This window comes from Panicum virgatum, chromosome 4K, assembly GCF_016808335.1.
Source record: "Panicum virgatum strain AP13 chromosome 4K, P.virgatum_v5, whole genome shotgun sequence".
NCBI classification, from domain to species: domain Eukaryota; kingdom Viridiplantae; phylum Streptophyta; class Magnoliopsida; order Poales; family Poaceae; genus Panicum; species Panicum virgatum.
Window position 1 is genome coordinate 41,151,957 of NC_053139.1, and position 24,252 is coordinate 41,176,208.

The following is a 24,252-nucleotide window of genomic DNA, read 5'->3' on the forward strand; positions in this document are numbered from 1 at the left end:
TCATCATCATGTTCCACTTGTTACTCTGTGTGACCGAAAGCATTAAGCAATCTCATGCCGTGAGAGGCGGACGATTCTGAATCGAATTTCAACCTGGCCAGGGGAACCTAGACCACACGCATGGGGATCGAAATTCGCTCCCGCCCACGCTACTTTTCCCCTTTCTTTCCAGTCCGTGGATCCGGAACACCCTCCCCGACTACAGAGTCCGACCACTCTGCACCCGTACGTCGCGACAAAAAATATAGATCTACTTCTACAAGGAGGGTGCGAGATCGTTCCACTCGCCGGTCCAATCAGGTACTTAAGCTTACCGATTACCATATTTCTCGGTATGTGGCTAGTACTTTCAAACGCTTAACGAAATGAGCCACACACCGCGACCTTAGTCATTTTTTACTATACCAGCGGGGTATCACAACTACACAACCCCGCCTGTTGTCCTTATATTTCAGCAGGAATTAAAGTCAGTCAAAATTCCTATTTGCCCGCGAGAGGCAGGAAACCCCTCGACTTCTACCGTACCTAATTAGCATGGCAACTAGTCGATAAAAAGATCCGGGATCAAACATAGGTACCTAGGGATCATGCATCTAAGGTTTTCGATCAACGCCTAGAAACTTAATGCAGAAAGAAACTATTACAACACATCATAATTAGGTAAATGAATAATAACTCAGAAAATAAGGCATAATGCACCGGGGCTTGCCTTCTTGGGCACTGTCAGGCAGAAAGGCCTCTGGGGCTTGGCCCAGGTCTTGAGACAAGTTAGCACAGTTCAAAATGGCCTCCTGATCCACACGAGAGTCCGCGGGCACCAACTCGTAGTCACCGTCCGCGAGATTGACCGCTTCTATATGCAATGCCAGATTATGAGTTATTCATGGATAACGATTTCTTTCCTTCATGATAAAGTTGTAGTTCAACAAAGTTAATTTAGTGATGATTTCACATTTAATTTCATGGGCAGTCATTTATAGAGTAGTAACCATCATTATGTTTCTTCATAAATGAGTGGGGTTTTGGTTTTCATTTTCAAATTCAACACATAGCATGCTTTCATTATTTCATAACAACAAAACTACTAATGAGCTAGTGATGAAACACTAAAGTAACACAGATCCAACTTAAGCATTCATGGTATAAATTTCAGCATCTAACCATAAAGCAAAAACTATAACTATTCATGCAAGTGGATTACTCTAGTTGCTTCACCTTTTTGTACAGAACGTTCAATATGGGTTCTGGTGCTACAAATGTTATGGGAGCATCTACAAAGCATATACTCAGTACTGTAATTTATCCAGATTTTATTCACTTATACAGCAGGGGTGACAAAAAGAACAAAAACAGCCAGCCATTAACAAAGATTAATTCTACAGAGAGTTATACTTGGAATATAATTCTCGAATTTTTACCAGAGTCTATTCATGAGCTAACCATACTCCAAAAATATTATCGTGCTTTATAACCACCAGATAAATTAGTTATGCATTTAACTTAACATGGATTAGCATAAATTTCTCAAAGTGCATCTAACCAGTACTGCATATGAACTTTTTATTACAGATAGAACATACTCTAAACAAGATCATGTCCAAAAATCAAGATCAGGTACATTGTAGTTTACTCAAAACAAAAATAGTAAATCTAGCCCTAAGATGCTAAGCATGATTATTCACTAAAGCAAAACTCAGTAACTGCAGCTCAAAATTTTTAGAAAGGATCACAGAGCTAAAATGAGAATTCAGAAATAAATATAGATTTTTCTGAGTATAAGAAATATATATGATGAATTAAGTTGATTAAGCAAGCATAAAACATGGTATACAGAAAAAGAACTCTAATAAATCTAAAATTTATGTATTAACAAGTTTTCAGTTACATATGTACGCAGTAAAAATTCCAGAGCAATTTCATGTATATATTTTCCAGTATTAAATCGAGAAATCTAGCAATAGATTAGAGAATCTTGATTGTTCCAACACGATAACTGTTTTTGTTGGGTGTCATCATTTTACTATGATCTTAATATTACATTAGTGATAACATATCCAAAAATCAAGGTCATTTGTTGAGTAGAACTTCCTGAACATGCATAGGTCGATTTTCTTATTCTTTTTCCTAGATTAAATTTGGTTGAGTTTCTGCAAATGTGACTGTTACAAAATTTGTAGATCTTGTTACAAGGATTCCAGATCAGTTGAGTTTATATTTTTAAGATTTTTCCGTGATTTGTTCTGCATTTTAGAAGTTCACTGGTATACACTGGAATACTTGCACACACACCCTTGAACGAAAAAAGAAATTACAACCGGGCCCTTCGCCGGCCTTCTCCGCCGTGGCATCTTGCCGGTGGTGTTCTGCTAGGCAGGGCTTACCGGGGTTGCCACGGGGAGGCGCGTGGGAGAGTAGGGATCGAGGAACACCTACCCTGGTCGGCGTTCGAGGGTTTGGTGCACGGACTCGAGCTCGTCGGCGTTAATGGCGGGGCGGTTGTTCGGTTCGTTGGCATTGGAGGTGAAGGAGGGCTCGGGTAGGGGAACAGGGTGCGCACGAGCACCGCGTGAGCTTGAGGATGCGCCTGGGGTAGTTGTCGTGCACGGACTCCTTCTGGGCCGGCCGGTCCGCGGTGAGCCCGAACTCGCCGGCGGCGGCGCAGAAGAGGAACGACGTCGGGAGGAGGTTTGGGTTCGATTCCGCGCGCGTGTAGCTTAACTAGGAGGTGGCGAAGCTGCTGCGGTGGTTGGATGGGACAATGCAGGGCGGTGGTGGCCGGTCCGCGCGAGCTAGATCTCGCCGGCCATGGCGGAGCGGCGGGAGGAGGAAGAAGGGAGGGAAGCCGCGCGATGGTGGAGTTCTGGGGGTTCTTGAAAGTGATCGGGTGCTCTAGCCTAAGAGGGGGAGGGGGTGAATTAGGCACTAAAAAAAACTTTGACCTATGGCTCCATCTAGTTTCATAAAACGTAAACTAAAACCTGCTATCTAGATGTGCAACTAGGTTGTTCTAGTGTGAATACCCTATCCCAAAAGAGTTTAGCAACCTATAGCCTTTCCTATCAAGAAACTATTCTATGAAAGTAAAGGCACACAAATTGCTAGTATGAAATGCGGAAGCTTAAAGAGCGGGATATGAGATAGCAAACTCTTGACGCGGGTGTTTATCCTGTGGTTCGGTTAGCCACAAAGGCACACCTACATCCACGTTGTTGTAGCACTCACTAAGAGTATTGCTACTCGGCCACCAAGTCTCTTCCGTGAACACAATGACGGTCACCTTGGCCCCGGGTTCCACTAAGGAGTTTCTCCACAAAGGATGGGGGTCTCCACGTCCCCCGCACAAAGATATCATCGCCGCTCCACACCAAGTCGGAGGGTCGATGACGTTGCCGGCGAGCTTCACGCTCCAAGGTGCCGGCGCACCAAGATCTTGTTTTGGTTCACTAGAGAACCACAGCACAAAGGTTTCAAGCCTTGCAAACTCACTCTCTAAGAGCTAATCCTTTACACAACACTCTCAAAGTGTGCTAAGGGTTAAGGATATGATCTTGATGCTTTTGTATGGCTTGGAGATGTAATTGGGTGTGTGTGGGATGTCCAGCAACTCCAGCAAACTTCAAATGGCCGGGGTGAGGTGTATATATAGGCCACCAAGTCTTGTTGCCGTTGCTCCAACGGTCAGCTGAAAATCTGCGTATCACCGGAAGAACCGATGCCTCTGGCTGGGGTAGCGTCGGTTCTTCCGGTCACTCATAAACCGAAGTAGCCGTTGAAGTCCTGACAGCTGACGCAGTGACCACCGGTTGAACCGATGCTTTGTTCCGATGCATCACCGGTTCATCCGGTGCTTAAGGATCTTTTCCTGGGCGCTGACATCATTGCACCGATGGTATACTCCGATGCTCCGTCGGTTGAACCGGTGCTGAAGAAACTTCTCCTGGGCCTTGACATCGTCTCTGGAACATAGGACGCCCAATGCACCGATGCCCCCTTTTTGACCCGTCGGTTCAACCGGTGCCTATAGGCTGACTTGGCTTCGATTCCCTTTTGCATCGGATGCACCGATGCTTAGGCATCGGTTCTTCCGGTGCTCCTGATCCGAAGAGCGTTTGGCGGCCCTTCAGGCCTTGCTACGCCTATCTTCTCTTTCTCTTTGTCATCACTTGAACCTAAAAGCCTGAGAATGATCATCTTAACAATCATGTTAGTCCAAGTGTTGTGTTGTCATTCGATCACCAAAATCACTCGAAATGGCATAAATGGTGCCATGTTCATTACAGTTCTTATAGGCCAAGGAGCTCCTGGGCGAGGGAAGTGAGTCTGGGGACGGTCGATTTGGCACTGGCTGACTCGACGGCGAGCGGGCGGAGCGGCCAGTCGGCGCGGCGCATGGCGGGGGTGGCGTGGCGGCTCGGGAGCATGCCTGGGACGCGTGTGCACGTGGGAAGGTGCCAAGGGGCGGGCCAGGTGGCGCTAGAGGGGTTCCCCGGGTCCATTTGGCCGCGGGCGCGCGGTGGCGGCGTACGATGGGCGGCGCGAAACAGAGCACCAGAGAGGAGAGAGATGGAGGTGAGAGTGTTTTTGTGATTTCTGAAAGTCCAGGGACCTGTCGGTAAACTAAAAATATCTCCTATTTTGAGGGCTCAAATGAAAAAGTATTGAATACCAATCTTGCATAACTTTTCAAGATCTTCAACTTTCGTGTTATGCAAATTTTCATTTGAAACTCACATTTTGAACTATTTGTAAATTTACAAATTTGCACAAAATGACTTTAGTTTTATTCTGTTTTTGATTGATTTTTGGCTGAAGTTCAATTGAGCACATGTCAATTGAAGCACCTCTCATGAGCCAACTAAATTTTTGTGCATATTTTTGAATTGAATTTTGAGTAGCTTTTCACTCCTTTTTCTTTCTCCTTTAATTTCTCTTGTATACTTTGGCTTTTAATTGACCCTTTTCCCTTTGAATTAATTTCCCACATTTGTTTCTTTTAGGTTTAACTAAGGTGCATTGATTGTATTTAAATGTACTGACACCTGAGGTGTCACATACACGTGCACATACATTCCTAACAGCGTCAATCCAACACGCTCGGTACAGTTGGTAAACCCAGGAGTTTCTGGAGCAGACGCGGAGAAACAAGCATGGCTGGTAAAGTACGCTACCGGGCCGAGTGCTGAGCCATTGGCCCCAGGAGTTCTTAGTGTGGAGCAGGTCAGTGCAATACTAAGAGACCAATTCGGCATCCTGCCCAAGAGAAAAGCGATCGGCTATTCCAATCCGTATCCAAGTGACTACGACTTGATCCCGTTGCCTCCCAAGTATCGGCTCCCTGAGTTCACCAAGTTCAGCGGGTCAGAGGGAGCCAGCTCCATAGAGCATGTGAGCCGATACTTAACGCAACTTGGGATGATCTCAGTATTGGATCCTCTGAGGGTCCGGTTCTTCGGCCAATCTCTTACAGGCCCAGCTTTTGGATGGTACGCGTCATTGGCTCCAGATTCAATTCGAACTTGGAGGCAGCTGGAAGATCAGTTCCATACCCAGTATCACTCAGAGGCTGCTGAAGCTGGGATTGCCGACCTCGCCCAAGTCAGGCAGAAGCGAGGAGAGACTATGTCAGAATACATACAGCGCTTTAGAGAAGTCAAGAACCGATGCTACTCATCGCGCATCACAGAGAAGGAGGCGGTCTATTTGGCTATTCTGGGACTCGCTAAGCCGGTCAAGGATCTGGCTTTTCAGTTGGAATTCACCTCTCTGGCACACATGGTGCAGAAGCTTACGGCATATGAGCTTTACCATCCTGAGCTGTACCAAGACAAGTTCAAGCACCATGTGAACATGGCCCAGGCGGATGAATCTGATGATTCTGGCGAGGAACAAGAAGTGGCCGTGGCAGAGTGGACTCGGGGGGCAAACCCCGTCCCGTGCAAATGGGTCAAACAGCAGGGGCTTGTGAAGGGCTTCGACTTCGACGTGGCCAAAATAGAGTAGATATTTGATCTGCTGCTCAAAGAAAAACAGCTGAAGCTCCCAGAGAATCACAAGCTACCAACCGCACAAGAGTTGCAGGGGAGGCTGTACTATAAATGGCATCATTCGTTCACTCATGCCACGGGTGAATGCAAGGAGCTACGTCATCAGATTCAATCGGCTATCGAGCAAGGCCGGTTAATCCTGGCCCAGCACACGATGAAGGTTGACACGAAGCCCTTCCCGCAAGCAAACGTGGTAGAGTTGTCAGACTTCACTCCTACGGGCCAGAATTTTTCATTCCAGATCAACATGGCGGGGCCTGTACGCCGTCATGACGAGCAAAGGAGAGAGGCCGTTTCTGGCAAACGGCCCCAGGATCAAAATGAGCCTGGGCGACAACATATTACTGAAGAGCAAGTGCGTCACATCCGTAATCAGCTTCCTGCTTCCGATCGTCTTCTGGAAAAATATGAGTATCAGCACAAGCTGCGTCGCCGATATCAATCGGAAGAAGAGGAGTACGAGTACCGCACAGGGAGGATGCTGGGAAGGCGCCAGGCTATACGCGACCACTGGCATTGCCCGTTCTTCAGGTACTATTGGAATTCTGGCATGAGCCGATTGCCCACTATAGATGATTGTCTGGATTGCACGCCTCGGACACGCCAGTCAGGCGAGGCATCGGTGTTCCGGCGCTTGGGGCCCAAAGTGCGTCACGACGATCACGTTGAGCGGCCGACCAAGGGCGATCTCGAGCCGGAAGAAGAAGACAGGTACCATCGCCCACGGTGGTGTCCTGACGGGCTTAATCGCTCGTAGAAGCGCAGAGTGCAACACTTCCGCAATCTAGAAGAGGCAGAAGCAAAGTACCTTGACGTGCTGAGAAAGGCACGTCCGGATCTCGCGGAACAGGTCAGGCACCCGCGAAGGGTGGAAAGGTGCCCTCCAAGAAAAGAGTGGCGCCCCAAGCAGACAAAAGCCGATGAGAAGCCATCGACTGATGTGAACATGGTGTTCATGCCCCCGTCAGAGTTCCGGGCACCCCAACCGGAGGATTTGCCTGTTGCACAGTTGGATCTTGGCCCCCGGCCGATCATCTTCGAGAAGGCAAAGGAAAAAAGCTACAAACATTTGAAGGGGCTGTATCTCAAGGGCTTCATCAACGGTAAACCCGTTAACAGGATGTTGGTTGACACCGGTGCTGCAGTCAACCTGATGCCATATTCAGTGCTGCGCCGGTTGGGGCGTTCTTCTGCCGACCTAATCAAGACCAACGTGATGCTCAACGCCTTCAACGGGCAGCCATCAGAGGCCGTGGGGGTTCTTAATGTGGAGTTGACAGTGGGCCACAAGACGATCCCGACTTCGTTCTTCATCGTCAACAGCAAGAGTACATACACGGTGTTGCTTGGGAGAGATTGGATCCACACCAACTATTGTATCCCTTCCACAATGCATCATTATCTGGTCCAATGGGATGGCGATGAAGTAGAAGTGGTCCCTGCAGACGATTCTAGCGAGGTCTCGCTTGCAGATATGAACGCCTGGGACACAGAAGGACAAGAGCCGATCTCTGGGGTTTCACTGGAAGACTGTGATCGGATCGAGGCGACAAAAAACGGACTGAGGCTGGTCTTATCCATCGGCCTCACAGAGTAAACACGTCCTGGCATGCTACGGGGTGTAATAGAGTTAGAGAGGCCGGTCCTAGCGACCGGCCTCAAAAAATAGAAAAATCCTATGTGGGGTCGGAATTGTTACATCATGTACATACGATGGCCTGCTCTGGCAGTTGGCCACTCATCGACTATTTGGTTTCGGATAATAATGGAAGTATAGAAGCGGCCAGCCCGTGCGGTTGGCCAAATAATATTTCTTGTCATCTCCCTGTGTTTGCCGTGGATCTTGTGGATAACGAAAACTCGCCTGCCTTCGCAGCTGGTTTTTCAGACGACGGCAAACTGGGATACGGGTTCACGTCAGCTGATGATTTGGAAGAGGTTGACATCGGTCCTGGGGATAAGCCACGGCCGACATTTATCAGCAAGAAGTTGGATCCGGCCTTGCGTGAGGAGATGATTGCATTGCTAAAAGAGTACCGGGATTGTTTCGTATGGGATTACACTGAGATGCCCGGTCTAGACAGAAGCATCATCGAGCATCGACTCCCGCTCAAGAAAGGGTTTCGGCCGTTTCAGCAACGAACACGTCAGATGAAGGCTGAAGTCCTCGAAGAAGTCAAGAAAGAGGTGGAGAAGATGTTGGATGCTGGGTTCATCAGACCATGCCGGTATGCAGAATGGATCTCTAGCGTGGTACCGGTACAAAAGAAGGATGGCCGATGGCGTGTCTGCGTCGATTTTAGAGATCTCAACAGAGCGACGCCGAAGGACGAGTACCCGATGCCTGTTGCAGAGACATTGATCAACGCAGCTGCCGGCCACAAAATGATGAGTTTTATGGACGGTAATGCCGGCTATAACCAGATCTTCATGGTCCCAGAAGACGTGAACAAGACCGCGTTCAGAGTACCAGGCGCAGCCGGCTTGTTCGAATATTTGGTTATGACCTTTGGACTGAAAAATGCCGGTGCAACGTACCAACTTGCCATGAATTACATTTTTCATGATCTCATCGGCAAACTGGTAGAAATTTATATTGATGATGTCGTGGTCAAATCCAAATCAGCTGGGGGCATCTAGAAGATCTGCGTCAAGTCTTGGAGCAGACTCGAAGGTTTGGGCTCAAAATGTACCCAAAGAAGTGTGCCTTTGGCGTGTCGGCCGGTCAATTTTTGGGATTCCTGGTGCATGAACGGGGAATCGAGATCGGCCTGAAGAGTCAAGAAGCTGTGAAGACGATGAAGCCACCTACTACGAAGAAAGAGTTGCAGAAGCTCATCGGTAAAATTAATTTTGTCAGATGATTTATTTCTAATCTGTCTGGGTGCATCGAACCGTTCATGGGTTTAGTGAAGATCAAATCCGATGATGAGTTTCGCTGGGGGACAGAACAGCAGTAAGCTTTCGATGAAATCAAAGAATATTTATCAAAGCCCCCAGTGTTGGTTCCTCCTCAGCAAGATAGACCGTTCTATGTGTACCTATCCGTGGGTGACACTTCCATTGCTTCGGTGTTAGTTCAGAAGCACGACGGCCAAGAGAGGGTGGTTTTCTACCTCAGCAGACGCATGTTAGACGCTGAGACCAGGTATCCTGAAATCGAGAAGCTCTGCCTTTGCTTATTCTTTACATGTACAAAGCTTCGTCATATTTTGCTCTCGGCGGAACCAATTGTCATATGCAAATCGGATGTCATAAAGCATATGCTGTCGGCTCCTGTCCTGAAAGGCCGGCTTGGAAAATGGATGTTTGCATTGTCAGAGTTCGATATTCGGTATCAGCCTGTAAAAGCAGTCAAAGGACAGGCACTGGCAGATCTTGTTGCAGACAGGATCAGTACTGATATTGTTGCACTATTTATTCGTGCTTGGGCTATGTTTTTTGACGGATCGGCTTGTGATGATGGGTGCGGTGTGGGAATTCTATTGGTATCGCCTCGAGGGGCGAGTTACTCTTTTTCCATCAGGATGACTGCCCCATGCACCAATAATTTTGTGGAATATGAAGCTGTTCGCAAAGGGATGGATCTGCTACTCGAAGCTGGTGCAGAAGCGGTGGAAATATTTGGAGATTCGAAGCTAGTGATTTCTCAGCTCACGGAAGAATATAGATGTGAGAGTGAGGCTCTTTTTCCGATATGGATGCAGTGCCATGAGTTGATGTCGCAATTCAGGTACATCAATTTCCACTAGATACGCAGGACTCGGAACAATGAAGCCAATGATTTGGTACAGATGGCTTCTGGGTACAAGGAAACAGCTGATGGAGTCGATGTGGAGGTTCAGTTTCTAGAACCCGGAGACTGGAGAGCCGATATCTTCAATTACTTGAAGGATTCGGCTCTGGGGGCACCAAGGAGGATAAGACTCAAGGCTATGAAGTACATTCTGATATGGGATGACTTGTTCTACAGGACCTTGGAAGGACTACTGCTTAAATGTCTGGGACCATCAGAGTCAAATCGGCTCTTACATGAGGTTCACGAGGGAACCTGCGGTACTCATCAATCGGCTCATAAGATGAAGTGGCTGATTAGGCGATCGGGTTATTACTGGCCCACTATGCTTGAAGATTGCTTCAAATATTACAAGGGTTGTCAGGCATGTCAGAGGTTTAGCAAAATTCAGATAGTGCCAGCATCAGTAATGAATCCTATCATCAAACCTTGGCCATTTAGAGGTTGGGCCATGGACATGATTGGTCAGATCAACCCATCATCTAGCAAGGGTCATCAGTGGGTCTTAGCTGCCACATATTATTTCACAAAGTGGGTAGGAGCAGTGCCCATGAGGTCAGTAGCGTCAAGAGATGTGATCAGCTTTGTCAAAGAGCACATCATTCACAGATTTGGGATCCCTCAGACTATTACGACTGATGGAGGATCGATCTTTATATCAGAGGAATTCAGGAAGTTTGCCGATGACATGGGGATTAAGCTGATCAGATCATCTCCATATTATGCCCAGGCTAATGGACAAGCTGAAGCATCCAACCAGAGCCTCATTAAGCTCATAAAGCGAAAGATCGATGAATATCCTAGGCGCTGGCATGAAGTGTTGTCAGAAGCTTTGTGGGCATATCGTATTTCATGTCACGGGTCCACCAAGACATCGCCGTACCATTTGGTCTATGGCCAAGACGCTATGTTGCCATGGGAAATCACGACTGGATCAAGGCGTGTCGAGTTCCAGAATGATCTGACAACTGAACAATATGCAGCCTTGATGAATGACAATGTAGAGGGCCTGACAGAGCTAAGACTTTGGTCATTGGAGAAGATTAAGGAAAACAATGCTAAAGTTGCTCGTGCGTACAACAAGAAGGTCAAGCCAAAGAATTTCCAGGTTGGAGACTTAGTTTGGGAGGCAGTGTTACCATTGGGAACCAAAGATAGAAAATATGGCAAGTGGTCTCCAACTTGGCACGGCCGTACAAGGTTGATCAGGTTTTGCCTGGAAATGCCTACATGCTTGAAGAGTTGGATGGTGTCAAGTTTCCCGTGGTGGTTAATGGCCAACACCTCAAGAAATATTTTCCGAGCATGTGGGAAGGCAAGTAACAAGAGCCGATGGGATCCATTCGGCTGTACTAAGATAGGCCAACACGTTGAGTTGGCCAATAAAAAAAGAGATAGGCCAACACGTTGAGTTGGCCGGCAAAAAAAATGAATGAGAGGCCAACACGTTGAGTTGTCTAGTAAAAATACATATGAGAAGCAAGATAGCTGATGTGCGACCATCGACTTAAGATGTTTTAAACAGTTACAAGTTTCAGGATTAACAGGCAGTACTAGTTGTTTCTTGAGCCTGTCTATTGGTTTAGGAATTCTTCTATGGCATGGATGGCTTCTGTGCAGACGGCGTCTACTCGTGCTATGATCGCTTCGTCATCCTTGTCATCACCTGTAACTATCTGCCGACTCAAGGTGCTTATCTCTGCAAACTCTGCTTGTATCTGCTCGGCTATTTCCTGGGTTTCTTGTTTGGAGTTTGCGATGGAAGCTTCCTCGGCCTGGATGAGTTTCTTGGTGGTACAAACCTTTTCTTCGAGTTCTGCCAGTTCTTTCTTCAGGAGGTCGAGTCGGTTCATGTTGGCAGACACATCAGCTTTGATATCTAGAGTTGTCTTCTTCTGGTTGAGGGCCTTGCACTTTTGAGTAATGTTAGCTTTCAGAAAAGCTTGAGAGTGACGTGCTTCTATTCTTTATTGTGCTTTATTCACTTCTACCCGGAAGAATGGAAGATTGCTGGCTGGCCAAAGCTTGATTTGCAATGGCTCCGGGAGTTGGGATTCTATTTGCTCGAAGATGTTCTTTATTTCACTGGAATCGCCAACTAGAGCAGTGAGTGGAGCAGATAGTAGATCCTTGATGAGATGAAGCTGATTTGCCAAGATAGTCGATTGCTGCGAATATGGTGTTTTTGCTCCAGGGGCAGTTAGACCCATTGATGCTGGGTCAAAGGAGAGCAAACCTGAAATGTCAAAGCCCTATGGACATATCTGGAGTTAGAGCAAGATGCATTTATGAAGCTATCGGCTGGTTCAGAATTGGTTCTTGTAAAGTTACCTGTTCTGAAGAAGAAGCGTTGGGTGGTTTAAGAGCGATCATCCTAATAGAGCTTGTGTCGTCATCAAGAACATTGACTGTATCAGCTTGCCCCTCGCTTGCCTCTATCAGTACATTGGGATTTGCAGTCATCTCATGTTGTACTGGACTTTCTGCGTTGGAGATGTCTTCAGCCATGTCCTGAAAATAGAATTACAGTTAACCAGAGTACATGTGTGTGCAATAAAGAAGAAGTTTTAGAAAGATGAGTTACCTGGTTGGTGTTGGATTCTGATGGACTCGGGGAAGCTGGTGCTGGTTTCTTGATGACTCGCCTCGTGATCATCTTCCTTTTCTTGGTTAAGACTTGGGGGGCAACGCTTGCAGAAGTTTGTCTTTGTTTGGAAGTCGACTGAAGTAAGTCTGGCTGGATAGTCATTATCACTTTCTTCATTGATGGTGACCCTTTGCAGAAGAGTACGTCAGGGGCAGTTGGAAGAAAGTGGAATGGCCCCCCGTTGCTGGTCATAGGTTCTGGACCATTCTGTTGCTGCTAACAGGATGATCAGGATTAGTCAAGTAAAGGAATAGAGGATTTAGAAAGGATGAATGTATAAATTCAGTACCTCTTCCTCGGGGATTACATATTCATGATCAATTTGCTGCAGTCGGAGACCTAGAGCTTTCTTAAATACATGTGTTTTCCACATTCCCCACCATGTGCTAAAATCGATCGATGAAGGATCAAGGGACAGATCGGCTGGTATTGGAATGTGGAGATCATCGAACATGCTGTAGCATCTTGAGCGGTAAGACCATCAGGCAGATCGGCTCTACTCTCCACCAAGTGGTAAATATGGAAGTGGGGAGGGACCTGTCCTAGGCCGAATTGCCGAGCTGCTATGACTGGTTGGTAAGCTTCGTAACCTGGCTTGATAATTCTATTGGAGGTGCTGATGCCAACATGAAGGAAGCCAGGTCGGATCATTAAAGAGTATAGATGCCGAGTGCTGTCGTCATCGGCAAAGTTATCTAATCTGAAGGTAGTTGGGTTTTCAAAGGATTCAGATTCAGTGAATGGAAAATAGAGTGGATTGTCCAGTCCTTTGTAGAAGACTCTGAACCATTTTGCTGCATCTGCTGAATTCAGTTTACTGCCAGGAAGATTAAATAAAGCTTGGCCGTAACTAGTACATCTAATTGATTTGCCATTCTCATCAGAAAAAGAGTTCTTGGTCAGGCCTTGGAAGTTGGGGATATGGTGCTGAAAGTACAGTTGTGCCCACAACTGAATAAACCACCAAGGGCATCCAGTTCTCAGTTTCTTTTGGTTAAGCAAGTTAGATGTCATCAAATGGAGATATATGTAAGTTTCTCCAAGGAAAAGTTTACCTAGGCCGGTGTGGTTGCCATGGGACAAGTGATAGGCCAAGGGGAGATAATTCTTAGTTGGAGCTAAAGAAGGGCCACAGAGGATGAAGTGTTCTAGCCAAAGATTTAAGAAGGCTGTGTGTTCCTTCTCAGTCACTGAACCTTTTGTTTTCATGTGCTGACTCATGTAAGTGCCCCAGTTTGTGCAGTTAACTTTGGATGAAAGTTTAAATGGAACTTCTACCATTTTGTGGGCAGCAGGATTAGGAGATCCAATGTCTAGGCCATTTATCATGGTAACATCTAGCAGAGTAATGGTCATGGGTCCATGACCAAAGAGGAAACAGTTCAGGGCATCAGACCAAAAATAGCCGATGGTTTTCAGAAGGTTTTCATCTTTGTCAAGGGGTGATAATGATAAGCTAAGTGCATCGGCTATGTTCAAATCCTACCACAAGGGCATATAAGTTTTTGCTACTCTGCTGTACCATGTAATCCAGCTCTCAGGAGGGTTAGGCCAGGCTCTTAAGCAGTCGGCCCAGAGGTTCAAATCGATGTTTTGACTCACAAAAGTGATCCTATTTGCTTCATAAGAGATCAAATCTATGGGATTTTCATAGGTTCGTGGGCCAAGACATAAAGATTTTGGATTGGAGGGATGCGGCAGAAGGATGTCTGATACCTGAAGTTTAGAAATTCAGAAGTATGCGTATGGTGTCAGGTTTCAGAGTTTAATGTTTCAGAAGCTTGCTAAGCTGAGGAATACTAAAAGAATTAGGCTGAATATTACCTTCAGGCCGCAGATTGCCGCATCATCAACAATAGGATTTGTTGTCTGAGCTGCAGAGTTTGACATGGTTCAGATCCGTTGACTTGAGGTTTGATTGCTGTGGGCTCTGGTTCGAATTCCGGATGCTTGGAGAGTTCTTGCTCAAATTTGTAGAGCTGGGTTTTCGAATTACGCTCGGATTTGAGAGCTTGTTTCGAGTTCGGTTCAAGGTGGAAGTGTTACTCTACTCTTGTGTGGGTTGCTTCTAGTTTGAATTTCATCGGCTCTTGGATATTTATAGAAGCCTGATGCGTTGCCATCGGCTTTTTGGAAAGTAAACGGGTATACAATAATTGAAGGAAATCGATTTTATTAAAAGAGATGTTTCTTACAAGGGAAAGCCGATTGTTACAAAGGAATTAATCTTTCGGCTTTGTGATCCTACCCCTACGATGCTACCTACATCTACCAATCGTAGGTATCTGAGTGCCTATGGTGCTTGGGGCTTCGCGCCGATGTGTCTCCGCCGTCATCATCGTCGTCATCGCCGCCGCTGTTGTCGTCGTCGTCGGCACTGCTGCTGCTTCGTCCGCCGCTGCTGCTGCTTCCTTCTTCGCCTCCCTCCGTGGGGGCTTTGAGGAATTGGTGGGGGTTTCCTCCTGCCGCCGTATCGTCGCCGGAGGAGGAGTCGATCTCTTCTTCCGAAGAGGAGTCGACTCCGTCCCAGGAGAAGGCGTCATCGCTGAAGCTCTCCAGTTCCTCCTGGAACAGGAACTGGAGGTCCTCCCCCTCGGTCTCGGGCTCGTCCTCCTCGGAGACAGTCCCGAAGTCGAACTCCTCTGCATCCCAATGCAAAGGAGCCAGCGCTTCGAACGCTGCTGTCGGGTCCCATTCGGGGGTCGGCTCTCGGCTCTCCGGGATAGAGTTGATGGAGGAGGCGGAGAGGGAAGAAGAAGAAGGAGAAGAGGAGGAGGAAGAGTCTCCGAAGGAGTTGGAGTCGGAGGAGGAAGAGATTGACATGGCTGGCGGAGGAATGGATTTTCTGCGCTACTTGGCTTTGGGAGGAAGAAGGAGTTCGCTGTGAAGAAGAGCCGATTCGGGGTGAGATTAAATAGTGAAGAGATGGAAGACGGATCGGCAGTTTCACATTCTACGAGGAGCCAGTTGCAGAGACGTTGCGTCTTTCTTGGTGGTTGCAGTGTGTTTAATGAACATTAACGGGAAGATGAAGCGACAGAATGGTTTTGGAATTATCATTGCCAAAACCAGGGGGCATGTGTTATCATCATAAATTAACAGGGTTAATTTATGGGCCGAAAGCAAGATGGGCTTAAAGTAGAAGAATAAGAAGGTTTGTAAATCGGCTCCTGCGTGAGCATTTTGGGCCACATGGGCCATGTATCTTTAGATTTAGTTCCAGATTAGAGATAGAGTCCGATCGGGACAAGATTAGTTTAGATTGTTTCCCAAGTCTCCGGACTATAAATATGTACCCTATGTTATTAAAAAAAAAGAGAGTCATCACGTCTCGCAAACAACAATCTCGGCGCATCGCCACCCCTAATCTTAGGGTTTCATCCAAGTAAGCGCCATGCTGCCCTGATCGCTCCTCGCGATCAGGGCAGCGTTGTTCTTACTTTTACCTTGGTATTATTCGTACTGAAGAGTTTTTGATGGCGAGTAATGCTAGTTATCCTGATGTTCGTAGCATGGCTTTAGTAGATCTATCGTGCTTTGTTGCTTATCATCTACGAATATCATGTTGTCTCCGTGCAGTCACGTTTCAATCTTATGCTAACTCTTGTTACATAGAGTTAGTTGCACAGAGACAACACTCTGCTTCTTTTCTATCTAATAGATCTAATCTGTTATGGTTTGCTCTTATTCTTGAGAGTTGGCGTAATATCTGCTAGGTTAGGCCTTGCAAACGGACTGGATGATCCGGTGACGTGTTAGATGCTTTGCTCTAGTCTTAACAGGGAATTGATCCGGGAATCGGCTCTTGCTAGTTCTTAGGCCTCTGTTTTTTGTTATAGTTTAGTTATCTGTTACGTTTATTAGGCCCAATCACGTGTAGGATGTTCCGATCTAGCGGTGAAGCTTTTGCCATCGTGGATTAGATTAGTTAGGTTTAATTGAAGCAGCTATATACTTATTTGCTTTATTTTATCAATATCTGGATACATGCAGATCCAATCTGACACCGGGACTCGATCGGCTCCTTAAAGCCGATGCAAGAGTCGTCCCGGGGAGCCGACCACGGCTCGGACTTACGTTTCCACGTGTTTGTGTATGCAGGCTAATCGTTGCAAGCACGTTCGCCACTTCCTGATCGGGTATAGGTCAGGTGGCACGCCCTGCGTCTTCACAAGCCGCGGCGTGTGCTGGAATTGCGGGCCGTCGACGAGGGAGCAGTGCCTGCCAGCGCCCCGGCGACCTCCCGGCTCTTCGTGTTGCCTGTCGCTGCTCGCCGGTGGGTTTCGACCGACAACATCGGCCCTCAGCGGCCCTGGCACACTTGTCTGCCAGGGAGAAAAGTGTGGTAACGCTTTCCAACTCGTGCGTTGCCAGCTTCTGGAGCATCTTCTCATCACGTACCCCCTGGCGGAAAGCAGTGATAATAGATGCATCGGAGATACGAGGAATGGTACCCCGTACCTTGGTGAAGTGCGAGATGAATGCCCGGAGCGTCTCTCTGGGTTTTTGCCTCACGGTGTGGAGGTGGGCCTCCACACCATGCTGCTGGTACTCACTAGCGAAGTTCGCAGTGAACCTCGCACAGAGCTCCTCCCAGGACTGGATCGTCCCAGGAGTAAGGTTCATGACAGATATTTCTTGGTTTCAACTTTGCGACATCAAAAGAGAAAGACTAGAAAGGGAATATATAGAACTAGAACCTTTTTAAAGCGTATCAGCCGACCTGGCTTACGAATTTATGTCAACTATTAAGGAATTCCTAAGGTTTTGGGCGGAATGGGAATTGCTATTCTTTCTACCTCTCGAGGTATAATGACAGATCGAGAGGCTCGACTAAACAGAATTAGGGGAGAAGTCTTATGTTATATATGGTAATGGCCCCACCTATAGTACCCGAATTCTATCTCGAACTTCCTATTTTGAAAATAAAAATAGAAAAATAGGAGAAAAAAAATATGACAAAAAAATAGGAGAAAAAAAAACCCCGAGAGAAGCAAAAGTCACTTTCGAAGGTTTAGTTACGGAAGCCCTACCCAACGGAATGTTCCGCGTTCGCCTAGAGAATGACACCATCATCCTGGGCTATATTTTAGGAAAGATCCGGTCTAGCTCTATACAAATACTGATGGGGGATAGGGTCAAAATTGAAGTAAGTCGTTATGATTCCAGCAAGGGGCGTATAATTTATAGACTTCCCCATAAGGTCCGGGCTGGCCCGGTCAAGGCTACATGAAAGTAGCTTGCCATGACGGCGTGGTTACCACCAGCTGCTGTGATGGCGGTAACGTACACCTACAGGAATTCCGACGGGTTAGTGGTACCGTCGTATTTCTCTGGCAGGTGCGGGCGGAACTTGTACGGCCATGCTACTGCGCGGAGGTGATCTGTCAGTGCAGCGCAGCTCACCCCACCCACCGGGGTACCCGCCTGTATCCGGGCATTCACCGGAGGCTTGGGTGCCACCACGTCCAAGTCGGCGTTGAGGTTGCGGCCCTCAATGTTGAGACGGTGCTCTCGCGCTCTCTCTACGGAGATGCGGGCATCCTCACCCGCGCGCCTGCGGTTGAGCTCCGCCCACAGGTCTTCTGTCCGTGCACCCCTCACTGTGAGGGAGCGCACGGATGCTGACACACCGCCCTGGCGCCGGTGGTAAGGTACCACCGCATTGCCAGGCGGGGGTCGTTGCCCAGTCTTTGCAGAACTGGGGGAGGCCTGAGCCAGATGGAGGAGACGATCGACGTCGTCCCGCCACTGCCTCAGGGCGTCTGGCGAGGCAGCAGCAGCAGGGGGGTTGCGAAGCAACTCCCTAGCCGCCGCCAGCGCTCCGCCGCTATCAGCTTGTGAGGGGCCCTCGACGGGCGCCCTGACTCTTGCCGACGAGCAGCGTGCGCCGCTGCAGGCACAGTCGCCGCTGGAGCAGGAACACGAGAGGCGTGTGGCGTGGAGAACGCCACACCCTCTGTCATCTCCACGTCGTCCACCCGAACCATGGAGACGAGCAAGAGATGAACTGCAACCAGCTAGAGCTCCCTACCTGGCGCGCCAAATGTCGTGGTGTGGCAAACCACAGCCGGGTGGAGGAATGCACCCACCTAAGCCCAGAGGGTGAGTACTCGGGGGTTAGCTAGCGACTAGTTCGATCTTGCTCAAAAACACGATGAACACAGCAGGTTTAGAGTGGTTCGGGCCGCCGGAGCGTAATACCCTACGTCCATTGTGTGTTGTATTGCCTTGCCTCGAGAGAGTCCGCGAGAGCTTGTGTGTCTCTGTCCTGTGCAGCGAGCGTCTCCCCTTTATATCTCAAGGGAGGCGCGTGCATGACTGCTGGGTCCCCGACAGGTGGGCCCAGCGATGTAGTATAAAATAACGTACTGTTCATACATTATGGCGTTGCAGGTGAAGGAGATCTCTCTCCTGGATTTCCTTGCCTGCTCCTGGAATCTCCCGTTCAGCATGTCCAGGCGCTGTCTTGTCGGAACGGCACCAAGCGTAGCTAGCGGCGTCGCCTGCCACGTAGCTGAACGGGCCGCGTAGCTTGCGGCGTAGGCGGCATGATGGAAAAGTGCCGTGCCGTCGTATCCAATTAATGCGGCAGACGGGCTCTGCGCGGGTGCAGCGCAGGCGGCTGCACTGTGTACCTTGGTAACACGTGGTCCACAGTGAGGCCTGACAAAGGCTGCCCCGCGTGCCGCGGCGGCAGAGCACGCCTCAACCACCCGCATTGAATGCAGTGGGTGGGCGAGTCTTCCAGCGGAAGACTCGCGCTTGAGCCTGCGCCCGCGCCTGCGGAACACGTGGCGGCTCCGGACCCCCCGGTGGTGTGTTGGTTCCACCGCGTGGGACATCCGGACGGACGCGGGAGGTTCCGGACCCCCATAGGGGTCCGAGGCCTCGGCTGTCAGCTCGGAGCTTCCCTTTCTTAGGGACACGTGGCGTCTCCGGACCGTTCCCAAGCGGGGAGCGGGTCCGGGGCCGTTGGCCCGGTGAGGTAAGGGCCTGACCCGTGGGGCCCGGCTGCTCCGCCCTTTACCGTGTGGCTACGGATAACTACGCGGGCCTTGCCTTACTGCAGTAGAAGTGAGTATCCCTGCTACAGGGTACCGACAGGATTGTTTTTTGTTTTTTTATAGTGGCATAGGTGTGTAATTTAGATCTATGTTTAGGGTGTACTTTAGTCTATTTTCATAATAGCAGAGGTGAGTAATTTATTAGGAAAGATAACAGATTCAATGCCTATTTGATTAGAGTTGTCAGATTGATGGCCAGATATTTTTAATTTTTGTGAGAATTTTTCAGATTTCTCTATTTTTTAGAATGTCCAACTAGAATCATAGGTGGCTTCACGCGAAGACTTTAAAAGAACGTTCAATTAGTAATAGCAAGATAATTAATTAATTATACCTAAAATTCAATTGTTTCAGCATATACCTATTAATACAATTTGATATCACAATAAAACAGTGCAATTATGCCGCTAGTTTCGCCATTTCAATTGTATCTACAAATTGCAAAAGTGCAGCTTATTTACTTATTAAACCTATGCCATTCCGATTTGGTATCACATTTAAGCATTCTCCTTTTGTACCAGCAATCATATATTTCTAAGATTTGTTTTGCAGGGATAATTTATAATCTCATACAAAAGTGAAGTTCTACACGAATGAACAAGCTAGCAGAAATGGAATCCGTATGGATGCTGAAAAGTATTGTAATTGAATGTGTAGAAAAAAAACTACAGCTGCCTCAAAAAAAGAAATTAATATCAACAAAGCCCCCTAGCTAAGGATCGAGGAAACCATACACACACACATTTGCCATCGGCCTGCTGAATAGTTCAACAAAAGAGATGCATGGCATGCATTAGCTGTAACCTTCAAATTATTCTGCTCTGCAGCAAACACATCCTATTATCCTTCGATTAAATCCTACATATAGTTTCCTCGAATTATTTGTCTGCTGGCCTACCGACTCGATCGATTTACGCTGCTGAAATGTAAAAGAAGAGAGAAGAAAAAATCGAATCCTACGGTAGTTGCTCCAGATCGATGGCATGAGCTGCTGCTGCTTCGTTCTCTGCATCGATGTCTCACTGCATGCATACCATGTACTAACTTGTAGGCAGTGTCCAGCTGATGGAGATCAGACATTCAGACGGTGTAGTTATGTTGGATGGTGTCGATGTCCAGCCCCTTGAGCTTCACCACCGACTCGACGTGGCCTTTTAGCGTGTGCAGCTCCCGTAGCCTGCACGAACAAGCATCGATCATCAGGATGGATCTTGTTCATGGCCATGGCCATGGCTAGCTAGCTTCACCGGTAGACAGGATGATGTACCTGGCGATCTCGGCCCGGCGCTTTGCCTGCTCTGCGATCTCGGAGAGCTCGATGAAGTCGTTGGTGTTGTCGGTGTTGAAGAGGCCCGACGCCTCGGGCTGCTGCAGGCCGTGCAGCGACCGCTGCGCGATGGCCCACTGCGCCTCCCGCTTGCTCTTGCCGTAGTCGAGCTCGTTGGCGAAGGCCGTCTTGTTGTCGAAGACGTTGTTCCACTGCTTGCCGCTGAGGAAGTAGCGGATGGCGAACTTGAACACGTCCAGCGGGAAGAAGGTGACGATGGTGAAGAGCCAGATGACGGCGCCCCAGCCCCAGCCGATGCCCTTGATCCGCGCGAACGGCCACTCGGCGTACACGGCGATGAGCGTCGCCACCAGCTGCGCCGCTAGGAAGGCGGCCACCAGCAGCAGGCCCGGCCGCTCCACGAAGAACCAGCTCCGGGCGCGCGTCACGAAGATGAGCGCCTGGCTGATGATGCTCACCTGCAGGTACACCGCCGCCATCAGCTCCTCCGTGCTGTCGCCGATGTGCCGCACCCCGAAGGTGCTCGTGAAGAAGGAGGTGTCGCGGACGGCCCAGAAGAAGAGCACGGTGGCGAGCGCCAGGTAGGTACCGAGCACCACGCCGGTGGCGAAGATCTCCTGCAGGCGCCAGGCGTCGGGCATCGGGGACGGCTTGACGCGGTCCTTGGAGATGGTCATGATGGTGCCGTCGTTGAGCACGGCGATGATGAGCACCATGAAGGGCGCGAAGTCGAAGCGCCAGATGAGCGCCAGGAGCATGAACCCCAGCACCACCCGGATGGTGATGGACACGGCGTAGATGGTGTAGTTCTTCATCCGCTGGAAGATGGCGCGGCTGGTGAGCACGGCGCTGATGATGACGCTCAGCCCGGGCTCCGTCAGCACGATGTCCGACGCGCCGCGCGCCGCGTCCGTCGCGTCCGCCACCGCGATCCCGATGTCCGCCTTCTTCAGCGCCGGCGCGTCGTTCACACCGTCGCCCGTCATCCCGCAGATGTGCTTCCGCTCCTGCAGCCGCCGCACGATCTCGTACTTGTGCTCCGGGAACACGCCGGCGAACCCGTCCGCCTTCTCGATCAGCTCGTCCACGGGGAGCCCCCCCGTGTCGCCGTCCTTGAGCAGGGAGCTGGATGGGTACATGTTGGTGCCCATGCCCAGCCGCCGCCCCGTCTCCTTGCCTATGGCCAGCTGGTCGCCGGTGATCATCTTCACGTTCACGCCCAGGTTGAGCGCGCGGCGGATGGTCTCGGCGCTGTCGTGGCGCGGCGGGTCGAAGAGCGGGAGCACGGCGAGGAACTGCCACGGGCTGCCCGGCGCGTCCTTGCTGCACTCGGGGACGCGCTGCCGCGCCACGGCCAGCGAGCGCAGGCCGCGGTCGGCGAACTTGGCGATGATGGCGTGCACGCGCCGGCTGAGGTCGTCCCGGAGCCGGCACAGCTCGATGATCTGCTCCGGCGCGCCCTTGCTGATGCGGTGCCAGGTGCCGTCGGAGTCGATGTAGGTGATGGCCGTGCGCTTGTCCACGGGGTTGAAGGGCATGAAGTGAACCTCCTGGATGCCGGCACGGGCCTGCATGGTTGATTTTGATTTTTTTAGATTAATGTTGATTTTGATTATGAGTGCATTATTCCCTTTAATCATCATGCCAAGTGGTTTATGAGTGAGTGCTTAATTAATTAAGGAATTACCTCCCTGGGGTCGGCGAGCATTCCGACGATGGACGCGTCGATGGCGTCCTGGTTCTCGGTTCGCGACGCTCGAGCGGAGTAGAGGACTACGGCGTCCTTGTCCAGATCCTTGACAAACGGCTGAAAACCAAAGACGGACACATTTATTGTTTTGTTTGATGTGATCTCCTTAGAAAGAAAGAAGAAAGAAAGAAAGAAAGAAATGCAGACCTCGATCATGTTCTTGTCGACGGTGAGCTTGTTGAGGGTGAGCGTGCCGGTCTTGTCGCTGCAGAGCACGTCCATGCCGGCCATCTCCTCGATGGCCGTCATGCGCTTGGTGATGGCGCCCTGCTGCGAGAGCCGGTGCGACCCGATGGCCATGGTCACCGACAGCACGGTGGGCATGGCGATGGGGATCCCGCCGATGAGCAGCACCAGCAGGTTGTCGATGCCGTCGCGGTACTGCCGGTGCTGGATGGGGTACATGACGATCACCTCGATCAGCATCCCCACCGCGATGGAGCAGATGCAGAAGTTGCCGATCGCCGTCAGCACCTTCTGGAAGTGGCCGACGTTGTTGGTGCTGTCGACCAGGTGCGCGGCCTTGCCGAAGAAGGTGTGCACGCCGGTGGCGATGACGACGGCCTCGATCTCGCCCTGCTTGCACGTGGAGCCGGAGTAGATGCTGTCGCCGGGCATCTTGTTCACGGGGAGCGACTCGCCGGTGAGCGCCGACTGGTCGATCTTGAGCGGGTCGCCGTCCATCAGCCGCGCGTCCGCCGGGATGATGTCGCCGAGCTTGATGCTGATGATGTCGCCGGGCACCAGGATCGCCGCGTCCTGCTCCGACCACTTGCCGTCCCTCAGCACCTGCATGCGCGGGCCGATCCACGATTAATAAAATAAAATAAAAAATTCCTCTGGATCAATCAATCACGGGGCCGTGCAGTGGGCGGCGTGCCTTGGTCTGGGGCGCGAGGCTGGCCATGAGTGCGGCGGCGGCGTTGCCGGCGTTGTTCTCCTCGATGAAGCTGATGGTGGAGTTGATGAAGAGCAGCGTGACGATCCCGACGAAGTCCTGCCAGTCCGGCGGCCTCCCCTGCACACGCACACACACACGCGTCATTCACTGCACGCTCGGAATTATTACAAGTCGTGCACGTTCCACGGCGAGGCGTACGCACCCCTCCGTTGGCGAGGACGATGGCCATGATGGCGGCGGCCTCCATGACCCAGGAGAGCGGGTTCCACATGAACCCCAGGAACTTGAGCAGCTTGCTCTCCTGCAGAATTATTCACATGCCACACATCATTTTTTTTTCATGAGTTCTAGGATCGTCACGGATCAATTGTGGCAAATCGACGGCCGGGTTGTCGATCAGACAGCGGACCTTCTTCTCCTCGAGCTTGTTGGGGCCGAAGATCTGGAGGCGGCTGGCGCCATCGTTGGAGGTGAGCCCGTGCGGCGAGGACTTGAGGACGGCGAACACCTCCTGGATCGGGATGCTCTCCTGCAAACGCACGCACACAAACACACAGGGCAGGATTAGCACATTATTCGAAGAAATGGCATCATGTGGGAGGAGGAGAGACGGAGGCTGGGGACTGACGAGGTCGACGTTCTCGTTCTTGAGGTCCTCGAGCGACGCCATGGTCGCGCGGCGTGGATCTCTGACACTGGCGGGGCTCGCCGGCGCAGCGCCGAGCTGATGACGAGGCTCTCTGGAGACTCGCTCTCCGA

At 50.0% G+C, this 24,252-nt stretch overlaps 1 protein-coding gene across 2 annotated transcripts; it reads right to left on the reverse strand.

Annotated features, from left to right (window-relative positions):
* Window positions 1-20,463: 20,463 nt before the first annotated feature.
* On the reverse strand, window positions 20,464-24,252 carry LOC120704085 (plasma membrane ATPase 4-like). Of its 2 annotated transcripts, XM_039988338.1 has the most exons (8): window positions 24,122-24,252; window positions 23,903-24,022; window positions 23,696-23,794; window positions 23,473-23,610; window positions 22,740-23,381; window positions 22,530-22,649; window positions 20,822-22,410; window positions 20,464-20,731 (listed from the first exon to the last, which is right to left on the reverse strand). In XM_039988338.1, the coding sequence occupies exons 1-8, from the start codon at window positions 24,161-24,163 to the stop codon at window positions 20,635-20,637; spliced, it is 2,847 nt and encodes a 948-aa protein (XP_039844272.1). In that variant the 5' UTR covers window positions 24,164-24,252; the 3' UTR covers window positions 20,464-20,634. The 2 variants fall into 2 exon arrangements, with proteins under 2 accessions (XP_039844272.1, XP_039844273.1); XM_039988339.1 differs by lacking the exons at window positions 23,903-24,022; window positions 24,122-24,252 and having other exon boundaries at window positions 23,473-23,605; window positions 23,673-23,779.